This window comes from Lagenorhynchus albirostris, chromosome 16 (genome assembly GCF_949774975.1).
Source record: "Lagenorhynchus albirostris chromosome 16, mLagAlb1.1, whole genome shotgun sequence".
NCBI classification, from domain to species: domain Eukaryota; kingdom Metazoa; phylum Chordata; class Mammalia; order Artiodactyla; family Delphinidae; genus Lagenorhynchus; species Lagenorhynchus albirostris.
In genome coordinates, this window is record NC_083110.1 from 6724034 (window position 1) to 6743815 (window position 19782).

The following is a 19782-nucleotide window of genomic DNA, read 5'->3' on the forward strand; positions in this document are numbered from 1 at the left end:
GCTTCTTCACGGGACTGCGAGCCCCAAAAGGCAGGGAACGTGTCTGTCTTGTTCACCAAGCCCCCGAGCCTGATATAGCATGTGCTCAGCGCATAATAATTCCTCAGTAAGTATTGGATGAACAAATGAATGAAAAAATAGGTTAATTTGTGCTAAGGGTATATGTTATCTCTACGATCTAATCTACTTCGAGGGACTTTTGAGAGAATTGGAAGATCATGTATATAATGCACCTGGCAAAAGGTCTGTGACATCATAGGTTTGCAATATTTTAGACCATTCGATTAAATCTAGACTCCTCATCCTGGATCCAAAGCTGCTGTCACATAGTATCACCATGCCCACTCATTTTTCTTGCTTACTATTCAACTTAGACTGTTCCTTCCAGCCAGCTTGGTCCTTTCCCATGTTACACTAGTTTCCAATTCTGTATCCCCTTTCATGCTATTTCATTCAATAAAATACTTCCCAATGCTTACAATTTCCATACCTTATAGTTCTCTTAGTGTTACATTTTACATTAAGATATTCTACAAAACATTTCTTATTAATTTGACTCACAATTCTCCTGGTTTGTAAAAGTCATATAGTACTATAACCAAATCTATCACCTGGCATATTTCTAGGACCCTATCTTAATCTATCACCTGATACATTGGCTTATATTTTTCTCTAGTCATTCTAATTTCTTTTGAAACTCTGATTTAATTTAGGTATGAGTCTTATTAGCCACTTAATTTAAGTAATTCCTTATGGATTCATTTTATAATATATGGGCTTGATGGACTAAATTATAGGTTCAGTTGCTTGACGTAATATACGTTCTACATGAATGCCTAAAAGTTCAGATTTCTGCATGCTCCCCAAATTCAAATATTAATCTTCAACAATTATTTCTAAGGGGAATTAATTTTGTATGAAAGTGATAAATAGGAAAAAATATCTAACTTGACAGACTCATATGTTAATATATAGTAAAATTTTACCTATAGTTTTCTGTAATGTTTCAGAAGTTGTAACAGAATAATTAAAATTGTAACTGACATTAATAAGTATTTACTAAAAATGTTTCATACCTCTGTCCAGAGACCCATATGGAGATCTTCCCATGGATATTCTTTTTCCCTTGGGGCTGCTGCAAGTAGGTGAGTACTAAATGTTGCCATTTGCTCGGAAGGAAAATATTCTCCTGTGATTCAACCTGTGCTAGTAAAACAGCTTTTGTATCGTCATTTGAATCCATGCACACACTGCACAAAAAGAAAAATGGTAAAGGCTAAAAACATGAAATTTCTGATCTCAGTTTTTAACATGTATATCAACTACAATTCTAGATATTTAAGTGAAATTAAAAATCAGCTCTATTATTAAACTAACTTGAAAAGTCAGTAGGTCTTTGTTTTACACCGTAATCTGCTTAGTTATTTTATTGTACTATTACCTCAATTCATGAACTAAAATAGATTTGGCTCATTTGCTAGTTAGGGTTAACAATTTGGGCAATAATCTTCAGAATTCAATTTGCAGAAAAAATTTTATTAGTACTATCTATACAGTCATTGCCTTTTTAGAAATTACAGTGTAATATTTGGTTCACACAAAAATTAATACATATTATACATAAATATCTAAATGCCTAAAACAAGGATGTATTGTTGGTCTAACCTACTTCGAAGGATTACTAAGAGAATTAAGATATAATTTATATAATGTACCAAGTAACCTTTATTACATTTACAGAGCATAGATCCCTAAGCAACATGTTTCATTTAAAGTTTTATAAAGATAGTATCATACTAGTCATACTCACTCAATACAAATAAAAGACTTGTATCTATACTAGTTAACAAAGGCAGTAGGAAAAAAAGGACAAGACAGCAACGAGAACCTAAGCTTATTAGATAGTAGTTCTTAAATATATAATCTACATGAAAAACTGCTGATAACAACGTAAGATCACTGCAATCTGATGGAATATTTTCATAGATAAGACTTCAGTATTTGGTCTAAGATACAACTGAGAATTAATATAATGTACTTCAGAGTTTAATTATAGATTTTTAGATAGAATAATATATTGTTACAAAGGCTGTATTAATAACTGTTAGAATGTATCTTCTTTTTTTAAAGAATTTTCTATTTTGCTGTAATGATCTTTATTAGCAGATTTCACATTAATGTCTCTTACATAAATTATTTAAATACATGAGCTATTCATGATGGGTTGAGGATAATCATTACCGAAAGATAAAAGTGCCACTGTGGGGATCAGCCCACACTTGGATCATCAGCGCTTTGGATCCCAATGAGATCATATGAATACAGCCTTCCTCTATGAGCCTTTCACCAGGACTCACGTACTCTGCACCTTCTGGTCTGTTGTGCTCTAGGAGAAAAAGATGTTAGAATGATCGTTAAGCAACTGATAAAAAATGAGTGGAAAAGTGAATCTAAAAGATTACAAAGCATGGTTGTTCATTTGTAGTAAATTATTTACCTGGAATGTCTGAACATTCCAGGTAAATAAACAACGTTTATTTCCAAACAACATTTCCAAAGTTTAGATGTTAACTCCAAAATGAAGAGTGAAAACAGTAATTGAGCGCAACGGAAGTTGTTAAATGTTTTAAAATACATGATAACCGAGGGCTAATTGCAGGAATCAAGAGACCACTGTGATGTCACTGTGCTATGATTCTTTTATTGACTGGACTGGGCCACGGTGACATCGGGGCCCCAGCCCAGGGAGCGCACACCATTGTCACATGCCTTGCACCACCAAAAATCTCTATAATAATAATAACAATAGCATGCTTTTAAAAAAATTTTATATTAAAATTCCTTTTAGAAAAATTGTGGTGTTTGAATATAGTCCTTGCCTAGACTCCCTGATGCGTGATCTCTGAACGTAATTACTGAGTGATTGTGAAACTCTAACATCTCTCTCCAAGGCAAGCGAAGGTAAATGCTATAGGCTTTGAGCCATCTGGTTATGATCTTGACTTCTCTTTCTCACCACTTAAAACTTAGCACTGCCTGAGTATGTATGATGAGCTCAGTCCTCAGCCATGCGACCTATTACCATGATTCATGACTTCATGTAAAGCTACACTAAGATGTACCAAAATATAAAATGCATGCCCAAAGGCTCGGACTTTTAGAGAAGATAAACACTTATATTGGATTGTGTTCGGATTGCACATATATTGGTTGTCAATTTTCTACGGGTATAACCACCGCCAGGGACTTCCCTGGCAGTCCAGTGGTTAAGACTTTGCCTTCCAGTGCAGGGGGTGCCGGTTTGATCCCTGGTTGGGGAGCTAAGATCCCATGTACCTCGCAGCCAAAAACCAAAACATAAAACAGAAGCAACATTGTAACAAATTCAATAAGGACTTTAAGAAAATGGTCCATATCAAAAACAAAATCATATTAAAAAAAAAAAACAACAAACCACCACCAATTTTTAAGAATACTCCCCCTAGCAATGACAATAGTCTTAAAAAAGAACAGTTAAATTCATTGATTATCTTGAGGACTATTGCCCAAGATATAAGATATATAGAGAACTCATATCTGAAGTGATATCGAAAAAAATGTTTCCATATCAAATCTGAACTTGTACAATTAAGAGACCAGAAGAGAAACCAGTGTGTGTTCAGGAATTCAGAGTAGTTATATTATAAATATTTCTTAATTTAGTGCTCATGACAATCTTGTGAGGTAAATATTATTATCCCCATTTTGAGGGTGACAGAACTGAGGTGCTGAGAGGTTAAATAACTTGCTCAACGGCACACAGTGGTTTAGTGGCAAAGGATGTGTTATCACTGTAATATTTTCTTCACCTTTCTTCAATTTTTTTGTAGGTATACTATTTTTAAATGTTAATTTTAAATGTTCATGCAAGATTATCTTTCTAAAACACACATTTTCTAATACATCTTTACAATAAGAAATTTTAAAAATGTTCCCAATATGTAGTTTTCTCAGGTCATTGTGTATATTTATTCATTTTATAAGAGACTGTTTACATTGTGATTGCTCCCACTTAATATGTAAGAAAGAGATCTGCAGTTTATAGTGTAGTGGTGATATTTAAGCTCTGGAATTAAATATAGGTGGGTTTAAATCCATTTCCAGCACTGACCACCCACATAAATCGGTCATGCTGCCTAACTTCATCTACAAATACAGACAGTATGAGCACTCACCTTACTGAAATGTTGTGAAGATTAAAAATGTATATAGCAAGAGCAGAGCAAAGTGACACAATCCAGAAAGCTCTCCATGTACATTAGACAGCACCATCATCAATAACATCACATGTATATCCTTCAGAGCTATCAATTCTTAGGTGGCAAAATTCAATTCACAAAAGAAAACACTATAACTACCCAAAACATTAAATTATCTGCTAAGATTTCTTAAAAGTTCAGCTTCCTAGGCTAACCCATAAAAGTACCTAAGTGTGTTCTGCTAATAACTTGGAAATAACGTCTGTGAAAAAGTAGATTCAGAGCTCCAACTGTGGATATCAGGTGACATTTCCCACCCTTCAATCTCGACAGTGTCGTTAAGGTTTTCCGTTCCATCTACAGGTCAGCGGTAGAAGACGTCCCTGGAAACCAGATACTGGTGAAGGCCTAGTGTTCTGAAGCAGAGGCTCTGCTGGCATGTGTAAACCTTGTGGAATGAGCAGCCATTGAGGCCAGCACCTCCCTATAATCATAACCCCCTAAACCTGTCTCATTCAGTTATTTCATTCATTCATGGACCCTAAGAATTAGCCTACCTGCTTTACTTACCACCACCATAAACTGCTTTCTAACGAACAGCTTCTTTCTACCTAGCAGTTTCCTAGTAGCATAATCGCGATTCGAGCAGTTATAGAAAGAACTGGAATGAAATTTATTCTCACTCTGGAGGTTGGCTGATGCGTTTAAACATTCTTGAACTACGAGAGAGAAAGGAGATGAAATGGAGGCGGACTAACAGGAGGTGGGAAACCGGTGGCAGACGGATGGCAAAGTGGCTACAGGGTTTCATCCTTTCCTTTTCAAACACCAGGAGCCACCCTAACCCAGTGACGGGACCAGGAAAGAGGCAAGAAAGGGGGCTGGTGAGCCCTGCAGCAGTTGCAGATGTGGCCCACCTGCCTCCCCCGCCCCATACACACTAGGCAAAAGAACAGAAGAAAATGGAGTTTTCAGGGCTATCTGACAACGCAGGCTTCGGTAAGTCAGAGCCTGCCCTGCTGAGGCATTCCATGTGAAGAGCATTTGAGAGTAAGTCAGAGCATCGCTGTATTCTCAGTGCTCAACTACTATAAAACCGCCGCTGGAAAAACCTTAGTGCAACCGATAACGCTGTTGTCATACCTGTTCCACCAAAATTACTATCCAGTAAAATTAACGATTTGTTTCTTTTCTTCGTCTTCTTTCCTTTTTCTGTGGTACTCTCAGCTTCGTGAACGCGCTCCACATTAAACCACAGTGAAACGCTGAAACCTTCCGACAGGTGTGGCCAGCAGTTCTGTCCTAGCAATGGCAAGTGGACGGGGGCTACATGCCAAGAGGAAAGCAGCTGCTGGGGAAAACTGTCACTGTCACCCTCCTTCTTGCTCCGCGAAACTCGTGCTCTTCTTAATAACCCCATGGCCTTACTGTTTAGAATCGTGGGACACTTTTGTGAAAAAGATGAAACACCATTGCTTAAATTTGGAGTATGCAGCAAAGGGAAGGTGAGATACTGTGAAGGACTCATAGTAATGTCACTTTCAACAATTTTCAGAATACCCAGAAGAAGAATTTCCTAGAGGAGAAGAAAACCACACAAAACTTTACAATCATGTTACAAGGTACATAATAATCTTGAAAGTCAGGTTATAAATGAAAATACAAACATATACATATGCATATCAGCATTCCTATTTAAATACCTTCCTATCTACTATATCATTAAAATATTCATTTTTTGTGTGTAGTTAAGATAAAATATGAAACAGAGGTTTCAGTCCTAAAATATATAATCTCTTGTGGTTAAAACCTAAAAAGTTATGAGTTGGTTTTAAGTACTAGCAATTAAATACAATAATTATATCAGGAATCATTTCTAGCAAAGAAAGATGTTTATTTCCAAGTACACTATAGTTGCTTCTATCAATTATTTTTAAATGAGGGATAGAATCAGAGACCTTACAAATGCTTCAGATTTCTAAATGGCATTTACAGCATGACTGACTTCACAAAGTTGAGTGCTCCGTTACTTTCCACCTTATTTTACATGTCTTTTCCCTAATCAAATAAAATTTCTTTCATCTCTGTTTGGTAAACTAAAATAAGGTTTTTAGGTTTATTTATAATTACAAGTTTTTGGTTAAACTCAAACAGAGAATGTACAGAAGAGATGACAGGAAACAAGTATTTAATTAAAGGGAAAAGCAACGACTAAGGAGACAAGTAAAAAAATAGAAACGATTAACCCAGTACAATGCCCTACCCATGCATAAAATAACATCTAATGTTGATTATTACAATGATAAATGAACTCAGAAAAATAGAATAGAAACATTCCGTAAATATACAGTCAGTTCTCAATTGTCTACATGAGTGGGTTTTTTTTTAACATGTTTATTGGAGTATAATTGCTTTACACTGTTGTGTTAGTTGCTGCTGTATAACAAAGTGAATCAGATATACATATGTCCCCATATCTCTTCCCTCTTGTGTCTCCCTCCCTTCCACCCTCCCTAACCCACCCCTCTAGGTGGTCACAAAGCACCAAGCTGATCTCCCTGTGCTATGCAGCTGTTTCCCACTAGCTATTGGTTTTACATTTGGTAGTGTATATATGTCCGTGCCACTCTCTCACTTCATCCCAGCTTACCTTTCCCTCTCCCCATGTCCTCAGGTCCATTCTCTACATCTGCTTCTTTATTCCTGTCCTGCCCCTAGGTGCTTCAGAACCTTTTTTTTTTTTTTAGATTCCATATGTATGTGTTAGCATACGGTATTTGTTCTCTTTCTGACTTACTTCACTCTGTATGACAGACTCTAGGTCCATCCACCTCACTACAAATAACTCAATTTCATTTCTTTTTATGGCTGAGTAATATTCCATTGTATATATGTGCCACATCTTCTTTATCCATTCACCTGTCGATGGACACTTAGGTTGCTTCCATGTCCTGGCTATTGTAAATAGTGCTGCAATGAACATGGTGGTACATGACTTTTTGAATTATGGTTTCCTCAGGGTGTATGCCCAGTAGTGGGATTGCTGGGTCGTATGGTAGTTCTATTTTTAAGTTTTTTAAGGAACCTCCATACTGTTCTCCGTTACACTAGTGGTTTTTGACCTTGTGTTCCACAGAGCTCCCTCGGGGTCTACAAAGCTCAAGTGGGGTGGTGAAATGGGCAGGGCTCAGGAACATCCTTCAACCTTGCTTCAAAGACAGTAGCTCCAAAGTTTTCTGTTTTATTTGCTTATGCTTCTAGTCAAGGTTTCATTATAAAAATGGGTTTCTTAGCAAAGAACGGTCTAAAAATCACTAAGCTGCACCAATGGACAAGTGATAGAAGATAAATGAAGAGTGAGTAACAATTTTCTTAAAGAAAAGGGTAACTCTCAAAATGGTTATAATTACTTATAATTATCTTTAGTAATTAAAATTATTTAGCATTTCTTAAGCACAAAGACTTGGGGTGGAATGGGGTAAAGGGACTACAATCCCAATGATAATGTCTAGCTAGCCAAAATTGAAGCAAAATGGTTAAAACTGTGTAAATAACAAAATAATCGAGAAGTTCACACACAATAACATGGAGCTGACTATATAATAATTACCACATCAAAAGAGAGAGCTTAGTGATTTCTAAATAATAAAAAAAAATTCTATTAGTTATCAGTGAAAAAATGGCAAATTATAGCATATTTACTGTACAAGGAGATTTCTCCAGAAATATTCTCAAAAGAAGGGTTAGCTCTTCCGAACATGTTCTTGAACTCATCAAAGATACCAAAAGATCCACCAGTACTCTCTGGCATGCTAAATTAAAGAAAGAGAGAAGGGGGAAAATTAAAGCCAATATACAATAATTAAAAGAACGGAATAAGCAATTTCACTGAAAGAGATCAAACACTATTGTCACATCTTGAATGGATTATAAATACTCTAATAATCCAAAAATCTGCTGAAGAAATAACAATACAATTAAATGCAAACCAACTAACCAACTGACAAACAACAACAAAACCACTTTTCTTAAAGATTGGTTAGCTCAAAGTAAAATAAAGGTATTATTTAAAGAAGCATAAATTAATACGGTATTTCTTAAATAAGCTGTTAGGTACCATAAAATAGTCTGCTACCTTCTCATGTTGAAAATGTTTAATTTATGATTATAACTTTCTAAATAGAAAATTAGATGACATAAGTAAAAGTGGAAGTATTAAAAATTACGAAAACACTAAAATATGACAAATGATTAGTTTGAACACTTTATTCTATCACGGGGTTTACTATGAAATATAATTGGTAATACACAAATTCATAAACTGTCTAGAGTAAAATAAATATTTGTAGCGTATATTACAGCGATCGAAGTATACTTGCATGCATTATCTCAGCCAATCCTAACCAAAATAAAGTCCTACAAAATAAATATTATCTCCCTTTTGGACATGACAAAATAATTCTGATATAAAACCTGAGAACAGAAGTTATGTTTCAGCAACATGTTTTGTAGAAGCAGTGAACTGATACAGTAGCGTAATGGTAGACATATCTAGAAATAAACTTGCAACAAGACTATAAAATAGCATGGACTTTATCCTGTAAGTAACGTCAATCAGTTAAAGGTTTTAGAGTAGGAAAATAACATGATCAATGTAAAGTGTATGTGCTTAGATTTTTTTTCCAGTTCAAAACTAACAGGCTCCAGTTCAAAATGGGGGAATAGAGATATACACATACATATACATATGCCTTTGTCTACCACCGAAAAGTCGCTGAACTAAAAGTTCAGAATAACAAAAAGGAAGAAACCCATAACAGGAAAAAAGTGGGGAGGCAGTGGGCATTGGGAGCAGGTCAAGTGAGAGATTTAAAAATATTTCTTGAAGATGGAAGGAGAGACAGATAAAAGAGAAAGCTGCAGCCCAGAATCTCTTTGAATTACAAAGGGGCTCAGAGAAATGAAGAGCCGATCTGTCCCAAATCTGAGGAGGAAGTAAGAACGGGGTTGCAAGCACAGGGATTAATAAAAGGTCTGTCTGTGACATCCACCTCTCTCCTTGATTCCGAGTAAACAGCACGGATAAGTCACCTTTTACCTTTATGCCCGAAACCTGTAAACTCTTCTCAAAAGAAACTGAATGGCTTCTGCCAAGAAAAAGCTGAGATGTATGGTGGGATGTTAGCATCAGGGCTACCAGGTATAACTGTAAAAGTCTGCAGACTGGCCGAGTTGCCTAACCAAGGGGAAAAATAGGAACTGAAGAGTATACAGAGTACCCAGAGAACTCCCAATACTCAACAACAAAAAAAGAAACACCCTGATTTTGAAAAAGGGTGAAGGATTTGAATAGACATGTCTCCAAAGAAGATATACAGATGGCTAACAAGTACATGAAAAGATGATCAACGTCACTAATCATTATGGAAATGCAAATCAAAACCACAGTGAGATACCACAGTGAGGAAAACATCAGACAAATTCAGCAGGGAGACATTCTACAGCATGATCAGTCCTCCTCAAAACTCTCCAGGTCATTAAACAGGGAAAGTCTAAGAAATTGTCACAGCCAAGAGGGAACCTAAGGAGGTATGACAACTAAATGCAATGTGAATCCTGGCTAAGATCTTTAAACACAAGAACATTAGGTACACATTAAGGCAATCTGAATAAATTATGGACATTAGTTAATAATGATATAACAATATAGGTTCATTAATTATAGCAAATATACTAAGGTTAATCTGGGTACTCTGCACTATCTGCTCAATCTCTCTGTAAAGGTAAAGCTGTTGTAAAAAATAAAGCTTATTAATAAAAAAATTAAAAAGCAATCTACATTAAATCAAAATAAAATAAAAAAATGATTTTTAAAAACCTGAAGTACTGATGTATGCTACAACATAGATGAAAATATTATGCTAAGCGAAATAAACCAGTCACAAAAAAACACATACTCCATTTACATGAAATATCTAGAATAGGTAAATCTGTAAGACAGGAAATAGATTAGTGACTGCCAGGGGTTGGGGCACGTGCGTGGGGGAGGGTGAAGGGGAAAGGGGGAGTGACTGCTACAGGGTATGGGGTTTCTCTTGAGGCGATGAAAATGTTTTAACTTGGACAACTCTGAACCTACTAAAAAACACTAAACTGTATACTTCAAATGGGTGAATGGTATAGTATATTAATATATCTCAATTATATCACAAATATATCTCATGTATACAAGTTATATCTCAGTAAAGCTGTTAGAAAAGATAATGGAATAGAATTTCTCAGAGCTAAGCTGGAAATAAGTCTTCAGATCAAAAAAGTCCACTAAGTGCCCAACACAATAAATAAAAATATACCCATACACTAAATAGATGGGGAAGAAGGGAAGGCTTTTCCTTACCGTGTAATCCCAATTAATAAATGAAGATGGAATGATGGAAACAGAAAATTACTATTTGGCAAACCACCATATTAACTGTTTCAGTCAAGAGTCATCAATGGATGCTAAAATGAGTGGGTTAAAGTATGATGAAAAAAAGGATATTTACATAGCCTTAAGTTATCTCCCCATAAGAAACTTACTAATTATAAAGAGAAAATACTAACAATGGAAACACCCGGCAAAACACCACCTTAACCAAGTGATCAGTCAACATCACCAGTAACAAGATACAGATATCATGAACCCCTAGATATGATGCACTGTGAAAAGGCATAGCCATCACTTGTGAGGTATGCATGCCCAAAATGCGTAACTTGAATTTGATCATGAGAAAATATGTGACAAACCCAAATTAACATTTTGTGTATGTCAGCCTTAATTCTCCAATTACAATTTAGGTTTCTCCAACTAAAATCTAGGTTTCTATCTAGTGTATATAATATAATCATATTACGTATTCATTATGAATTTGTCAAATGTCTGTGAAAGTACAGAGTAGAGAGTGGGCACTCAAGCAATACCTGATAAAAGCAGCAATACAGGGCTTCCCTGGTGGCACAGTGGTTGAGAATCTGCCTGCCAATGCAGTGGACATGGGTTCGAGACCTGGTCTGGGAGGATCCCACATGCTGCGGAGCAACTAGGCCCGTGAGCCACAACTACTGAGCCTGCGCGTCTGGAGCCTGTGCTCCGCAACAAGACAGGCCGCGATAGTGAGAGGCCCGCGCACCGCGATGAAGAGTGGCCCCCGCTTGCCACAACTAGAGAAAGCCCTCGCACAGAAACGAAGACCCAATACAGCAAAAATAAATAAATAAAATTAATAAAAACGTCTACCCCCAACAACTTCTTTTAAAAAAAAAAAAAGCAGCAATACAGTGTTTAGACTGGGCTACAGTCCTCGCAATGCCACTTCTATGTATATGACCCTGAACAACTAATTTGGTCCCTTGGAATTTAGATTTTCCTCTCTATAAACTCAAGATACTTATACTATGTCTACCGCATTGGATGGTTCTGAGAAACAAAAGAGATGATGCATATAAAGCTACTTTTGAAACCACACAGCACTATGCCAATGGAAGCCATTATTGTCAACTCTTCATTTCACATAGCAACAAAATTATTTCAAAGCTATTGTTTAAAACAGTTTCAACGCACCTTGAAAATCAGAATCAGTCTGTGTTAAAATACTCAAGAACCCTCCTAAAAGATTTTTCACAGTTCCCTGAAGATTAAAAAACAAAACATAAGAAATTAAATTTCTTACCTCATGAAAGCATGAAGCAACTGTAATATCATAATAAATTACTTGATAGTCTACTGTATACACATTTCTAGGTATTTTAAAATAAGTGGAGAGAATGCTATGTGTAGGATTATACATAATTTTCATTTTGTTTTTTATGCTGTTTTGTTTTCTGAGTTTTCAAAACAATGACCATATATTAAAATTAAATGCAATTTTTCAAATATTATCCACTCTCAGAAACATACTAGGATTCTTATTAGTTAGCCAATGACAACATTAATGTTTATGCTACTTTGGAGAACTATGGAAATAGGAGATTTTTAGAATATCACTTGTACTAAAAACATACATTAAGGTATTATAAAAGGTAAGTAATCATCTCAATTTTCAGACAAGTTGGGTTATATATAAACAAAGAGATGAGTAATTGGGGCATGCGTGTGGTAAATATTGATCACATTTAACTAAATACATCTTTTACCTGTTGCATGAGTAGAAAAATATTCTTTTCTTTCTGCCTGATGATTTTCAAAAAACTCTCAAATACGTGGGAAAGCACGTCAAGTTTGGCTTTACCAGCAGAAAGCAAATTTAATTCCAGCGTACAAATCTCAGGATAAATTATTTCCCCTTGAGTGAGGTTTTCAAGTAAGTCATTTGGACTGCTTGATGCACTGAAACTTTCTACTTCAGGCTTTAAGTCTACCCCTAAAAGGGGGAAAAGAAAAGATTATTTTTATTCCCTAAACATTGACAAAAGATTTCAAATCTCGTTCATCATTTAGGAGATCTAGTGGCACAAGTGCTATTTATAAGAGGCTCACAAAACCTTTTCCTACTGCTTGACTTTTGATTACAATAAGTATCCTGAAAACTCAAATCATATGGATATTTTGAAGATAAATGAGTAGCCTTAAAAGTCATTTTGATCTTCACTAGAACCACGAATATTATCAACTGTAATTTTTACAGACCTGTGACACAGGTTTAACACACTCCTTTGACACAACTGGAACAAAATGCTATCCCAAACTTTCTGATGCCAAAATACCTAAATCACAGGGTAGTTCATTTGTTTGCCCATAACTCTGTGAAAACAGTAGGTCTGGCTATTGGTTGGATGAATTTTATACTGTGTCTTCTTCATAAGTGAGAAACAGACAGACTTTCAATGAATTTCAATTTCAAGTACTTTCAATGAATATTACATTTTGGAAATTTTAACTGTTATGCTCTTTAAAGAAACTGCTGTACTCTTTTAAAGAGTTCATATAGGTAAGAAATGGATAAATTTCTACCTAGACCAAAATTCTTTAAATTAAGATCTATTTAGCAAACTTACAAAAAGGAGGAAATCTATCATTATAAAATCATGTCTGCACTCTGATAAAACTAACACTGTTGGGACTTCCCTGGCAGTCCAGCGGTTAAGACGTCGTGCTTCCATTGCAGGGAGCGCAAGTTAGATCCCTGGTCAGGGAACTAAGATCGTGCATGCCACACAGTGTGGCCAAACAAACAAAACAAAACAAAAAACTAACAATATTAAATCAATATTTTTTCAAAAGCACCTGCTCAGGAGGTGGGGGGGACGGAGAAGTGGAAGAAGGTGGTTAAAAGGTACAAACTTCCAGTTATAAGATAAATAAGTACTAGGGATATAATGTACAACATGATGACTATAGTCACCATTGCTGTATGATATATAGGAAAGTTAAGAGAGTAGATTCTAAGAGTTCTCATCACAAGGAGAAATGTTTATTTCTTTTCTTTTTATTGTATCTATATGAGATGATGAATGCTAACTAACTAACTATTGTGGTAATCATTTCACAGTATATGTCAATCCAACCACCTTAAACTTACACAGTGATGTGTGTCAATTATTTCTCAATAAAACTGGAAAAAACATATTAAAGTAGTTTGTTTAATGAATCAAGTAAGCTACATGAATATATATGTGTGTGGCTTTCAATTCGTGGCTGTTCCTTTGTTCTTTTCACTCTCTTTATGGTAAAAAAACAAAGAAACAAAAAATACCTGCTATGGGCCCATCAAGCCCTTTCAGTAGGACGTCAGTGATTATTCCCATTCACTCAGTGGGAAAAAGAAAATAGACTTTGAGGAAGATAAACCACTGCAAACTTACTGAAGACTAACAGTACTGGCAGAGTCACTAGATCAGCAGATTTAAAGATGGAGCCTTCCCAGAAATCTCCATATTTTCCATTCTACCCAAGTTTTGGGCCTGGAAACAAAGGACCATATGCAATGTCGTTCCATCCTAAACAAGCTGGGCTGTGGTGAGCTAAGAAGAAATCTATGCTGCAGCATCCCTGGAGGCCACAAAGAGATGTCTGCATTCCTTATATTATTTAAGCTTTATAACAAACTCCCTGCAATGCTCTTCCTGTCAATGTTTGCTGCATAGATCTTTTGTATTTAGGCCTCAACGTAAACATATCTTCAGAGAGGCCTTCTCCGACCACCCAATCACTATCACATCACCCTGTTTTATTTCTTCATACTGCTTATTTCTGATACTTAATGTTTGTCTTTTCCACTAGAATATATATGAAAGCAGGGACTCCCTCTACCCTGTATTCTTAGGCACTCGGTCAATGTTTGTGATAACAAAATATATCTCATTGTTTTAAACTGCTTACAAGAATGCCAGAATTTGTTGTCAAGATCAAATGAAATGATGATGCAATGCACTTTTTAAATGTAAGGCAATACGATGTAAGGCCATACAAAATTCTAAAGTGACATTATTATGAACCATTTGCTAATTAATAATCTGACTTCAAATCCAATCACAAGTCCTTCAGTGATATTTTACCATCATCCCAGGTTTCACTGTCCTCAGGATTGCTTTCAGTATCTGCTTCATAACCTTCTTCTTCAACCAAAAGTTTAATACTGCAACACTGAGAATCCTCAGCTTCTTCTGAAAAATCACCAGGTTGGGATGACAATTCTTCTTCAGACTGATGACTCTATAAGATCAGTGTAATTAAAAGGCAAAAGCTGTAATGTTTGTTCATTTTTCATAAATAAGGTATTTACTACTCAAAAGTTATTTTAAGGACAGCTTCGGTATTTTAAGAAAAAAAGTCTTAGGAATCAATATTAACCATTACACATTATGAAATTCACACAGAATAACTTTCTTGATTAACACCTCAAAAAATAGCTGTCCTAAAAGATTAAGCTATAGGTCATTTCAGTTTTACTGAAAAATAAGTCTAAGAAATTTCATTCTAGTTATATGATAAGAAATGACTAAAAACCACAATGAGGTAGAATTAAGTTGTACTTCTTACAACTTCATGTGAATAAATATGTATTATTTTTACATATTTGTTCATGGAAAAGATTTTTTCATAGGATTTTTATAAATAAAGTGTTTCATAAATTAGATAACCAGAGAAGAGATGAAAAATTTTCAAGGAAATTAATTTTAAGATTTCAGAATACAGTTGTCTATATACAAGCATCTCAGAAATCAAGAGTTCCAGCATTAACTCCCTGTGCAATATCTTGTGGCATGAAATTTTCCTTCTCTTATAAACATGCTACTAATATCTTCATTTTAGAAAACACACTTGAAGAAGCTCAGAGTATTTTATCATGGCAACAGTGACAAAAGGTAAAGTAAACTTATTTTTTAATAAGTAGGTAGGTATTTTAACCCACCTAGGTATTTTGACATTTTAGGTAGGTATTTTAACATCTTCCAGTTAACCAACTGCTTCAGTAATATGATGAAGGCATTAGTAGTTATTTCAGTAAGTTTTTAACTTATGACAAACAGTAACATAAAATATTATGGCAGAAGATTATAAGATGCCAATGTATGTCCTGACCAAGGAATTTAAAAAGAAGTTACATAAGGATAAAGGAGAGGTGACAATTAACTAAAGGTAAAGAAACATGAAAGGAGAGGGAAGTTAACTAAATATGTATCTGAGTTTCAGGAAAAAAAATTAAAATAGTTCTTTTAGAAAACAATGTTAACAGAACAACTAAAAAACTATGACTGCTATTTTCTATGCAAGTACTAGTCATTTTTAATGCTGAGTGATTTAAAATTAAAGTGAGAAGAGAGTTCTGGAAATATTAGCTGCACCAATATAGGATCAAATAAGACAGCTGAGTCACTGCCATCCCTGAATTGTTATTTAATAAACTATCAGTTTATACGTAAGACTTATCAAATAATACCTTTCCACCTAACTAGAAGTAATTCTCAGAAAATCTCCAGATTAGATGAAGAAAAGCATGTCATACTGCTCTCCTGTTTTTTATGAGATACGGCACTGACTAAATACAATCCACCCCACGTGACGGCGACACGGCCCATCGAACTCACATGACCAAATCCTGGCCCATATGTCCTAACCACATTCGTTGGTGTCTTACTCCCATCCCACACGCTTCTGCCTCTGCCAGTCACACCCAAACAACACAACTGTCAGTTATTCATACCTTCTCAGTCATAGCATCATCGTGTTCAAAATCTGCTGAATGATTCCCCAGTGCAACTCGAAGCAGGGCATCAAATAAAGGCTTTGCTAATTCTGTTTCAATCACCTTTGACTTGGAAAGATGGCTCTTCATTTCAAGCAGTATATTTTCCACAGACAAGTTCTAAGGTAAAAAGAAAAAAGAGAGAGACTAAGAATATTAACATGCTTTAAGGAAAAATTAAACAGTGACAAAACAAATGATAAATTAATAGTTACTTAAGTAAACGCTAGTCCATTTATTTGCAGTTGATATGAAATTAAAATGACTGTAAATACCTAGCGCTTATACAAACATCCTACTGTTACAATTAATAACAACATTTTAATTTATCAAATGCTTTACTCATCTTATTTGGTTTTGAATTTCAATGTACCATAAATTAATTGTATCATGCAAAGAATGTTTAGTTAAAACTTCAGGGGTTTGATTAACCATCTCTAGATTTTACAAATTCCTTCTTGGAGATTCCTTCAGACTCTAAGAAGCACTTATGTTCTAATCCTTTTCTCTTCCTCTCTTCTTTACTCCTTCCCATCTGTCCTTCAGGGGAACTCTCACTGCTTGCCTACGTTCCTCTACTAGGGGATGAGGCCATAAGGATGGATAGGAAACTGACTTCTTCCCTAAGGAATTATCTCCGTCCAATGTGAGACACAGATACATACAGACAAGATATGATGGTGACCATACGAGAGCTATAAATAAAGTTCTCTGAGTACAGAAAAGAGAGGATGTGCCTGAGAGACATGTCAAAGTGTCCAGAGGAAGGACTGTATTAGATGAACAATGAAGAACAATTTGGAGACAGCAGGCATAGAAGCAGAGAGAGAGAATACGCCAGACAGAACAGGTACAAAAGTACAGAAGTGATGACCAAGAATGGCATCTCGAGAAGCTGTCAGCTCAGTGTGGCTGATTGCAGCATGGTGAAGGACAGCAGGAAATTAGGCTAGACAAGGAAGTGAAAGCAAGACTGTGATGGGCTCTGCGTGCTGTACTAAGGAGTGTCTATTTTAATTGTGAGCAACGTGGAGGCATCAGGATGTTTTAGACAGGAGGCATTATGGAGGCTGGGACTGCAGTCAGGAGAGCCTGCTGGCTGACAGAACGGTTAGGGGTGAGTTAGTAAGGAAAGAAGGGAGCTGCCATATTCGAAGTGTCCTGAGAAGCAAGGCCCGAAACTGAGGACTCCTTTTTCTCTGAGACATGCTCTCAGGAGAAATTGGCAAAGGTGTGAGGGAGGCAGAATATGTCGGGGGAAGAAGCCAGGCAAAGATGCAGTTCCAGAATAACTGCGTAGCCCCAGCCTAATTCCAGGGAAGCTCTGCAGCCTCAGCGGCACCACAGAAACGGGCACACATCCCCCAGAGCCATCCCCAACAAGCACCGGCTCTGAGCGCCCTCCCCAGGTCGGCCAAGGGCACTCCTTGGGAGATGCGTACAGGTGTGAGTCCTCAGCAGCCAACATCTGCAGCAGACGGTGGACGGGGGGATCAGCTTGGTAGGGGACCTGGGCAGGGCACCAAACAGAGTCAACAAGGCTGAAGAGTCTGAACTTTGGAATACAATACTCATTATTACTCATCTGACATTCAGTGAGTAACTAATGCCTTTCAGAGTTGGTAAATTTGTCACATGTGGGTTCTGAATTCCAAACTAAAACATAAGCTTCTTGAGGGCAAGAACAGGCTCATGTACTCCTCTGTGTCCGCCACAGTACCTGGTACTGTGCTAAGCATGCAGGAGCACCTCAAAACTTAGAATCTTTGGAAAAACAAAATGATAATAGTATTACATTAGAACTTTAAAAAAACAAACAAACAAACAAGTAAATAAATATATGTATATGTAAAACACAATAGCTAGATGAAGGACAAGTTACTACCTGATTAGGTAACTCCAATTCCATCTTCTGCTGACTAGCTCTGGTGCCATGAAGACAAATAGCCAAAAGGGCTTCCAAAAGTCGTATGCCCTGAAGTGAGGTCTCGCTTTCTCGATTCATAAATACTTTTGCTTCCTCGGGAGCAGCTTCCGCGGCTGGAATATGTTCCACGTTCATGGAAGAAATAGGCTGTGACTCCAATTTACCTAAACGGTCAGCACTCTTTTTCAGACTACCGAGTTCTGAAGGTGTGGGGTCACTTTTCACAGTCAAAGATAATAAATCTTCCTTCACAGTGACCTCAGATTGAGAAGATCTGTGTAAATCTTGGTTTTCTTCTACATTTATATCTCCCTCCTTTCTCCCGTGCTCCTCTTCAGGACTTCTGAATAGTTCCTGTATTATCATAAATATTAATTTATGGCATACTCGGAAACCACCAAGCCTATAAAACTGTTTCTGGAAAACTGGACTCAACATGTAGATCCCATGACACATTGACCAAATGTCTGCTGCTTGGTGCATGTGTTTGGGAGAGGGCAGGACGAGGCTCTCGAGAGAGAAACATGGCAGCATGTGTTGCAAAGGCTCGCTCGCTGTACTGTCGTAGCCAGAAGTATCTTCTGAATCATTGGCTGACTCTCTATCAGATTCTGCTTCTTTACTTACGCACAAGAACGCCACACAGAGGAAGAGGTTTATCGTGTTGATATAAACATCCTGGGTGACAGACTTCCGTTTCTTTGGATAAGCATCTTTGAGGCGGGCATAAAATTTGCTAAGACTCTGAGAATCTGAATAAGCTTGCTGGTTGTACAAAGTACTGACATTTAAAGATGACAGCTCCTTCTGTTCAAGGTCTGTCCCATCAATACCTGGAATTGAAGAATCTTTCTGTTGCTGCCCTAGGCTGATTATCAGAGTTTCAAATGCTTTTAGCGAGTGATTTCGAATACCATCTAAGTAATTTAATTCAATTATTTGGTTCACTCCATTACAACTTAAAAACAAATCTCTTATTACCCTGTGAGAGAAAAAAAAATACAAGAGCTTTTACATATAGCAACATCAATCATAAGTAGGTACATATACTATTTAAATATGTCATTGCTAAACACTACCTATTTCAACTCATCAATTATCTGGCTGAAGTCCTCAGATATGACCAGGATCTTAAGTGGCTTTCTAGTTACTTTTACATCCTTCTTCAAACACTCCAGCAGCATTTGAAAAGAACAGATGACAACGCATCTCAAGTTAAATGAAGCAACACATCTCAAGTTAAGTTAAACAAAGCATATTTTTCTCCAAATGGCAAATTTCTCTATCAATTCTCAGTGCCACAGCCACCATCACATTTGAGATGGACACTCCGGAAGCCCGGAGGCATTTGTGTGTCCATCTGTTTGTCTGCCTGATGGATCACCCAGGACTT

The 19782-nt window shown here is 36.5% G+C and overlaps 1 protein-coding gene across 1 annotated transcript in view; it reads right to left on the reverse strand.

The window, feature by feature from the left end:
• Nucleotides 1–19782, reverse strand: part of LYST (lysosomal trafficking regulator) — a 177325-nt gene that overhangs the window by 110107 nt on the left and 47436 nt on the right. The window contains exons 6-14 of the mRNA XM_060126030.1: nt 18348–19371; nt 16421–16582; nt 14772–14928; nt 12411–12637; nt 11839–11905; nt 7941–8050; nt 5382–5814; nt 2242–2386; nt 1077–1250 (exon numbers count right to left, since the gene is read on the reverse strand). Of these exons, the coding sequence (XP_059982013.1) occupies nt 1077–1250; nt 2242–2386; nt 5382–5814; nt 7941–8050; nt 11839–11905; nt 12411–12637; nt 14772–14928; nt 16421–16582; nt 18348–19371 (2499 nt within the window). The remainder of the gene's footprint in view (nt 1–1076; nt 1251–2241; nt 2387–5381; nt 5815–7940; nt 8051–11838; nt 11906–12410; nt 12638–14771; nt 14929–16420; nt 16583–18347; nt 19372–19782) is intronic.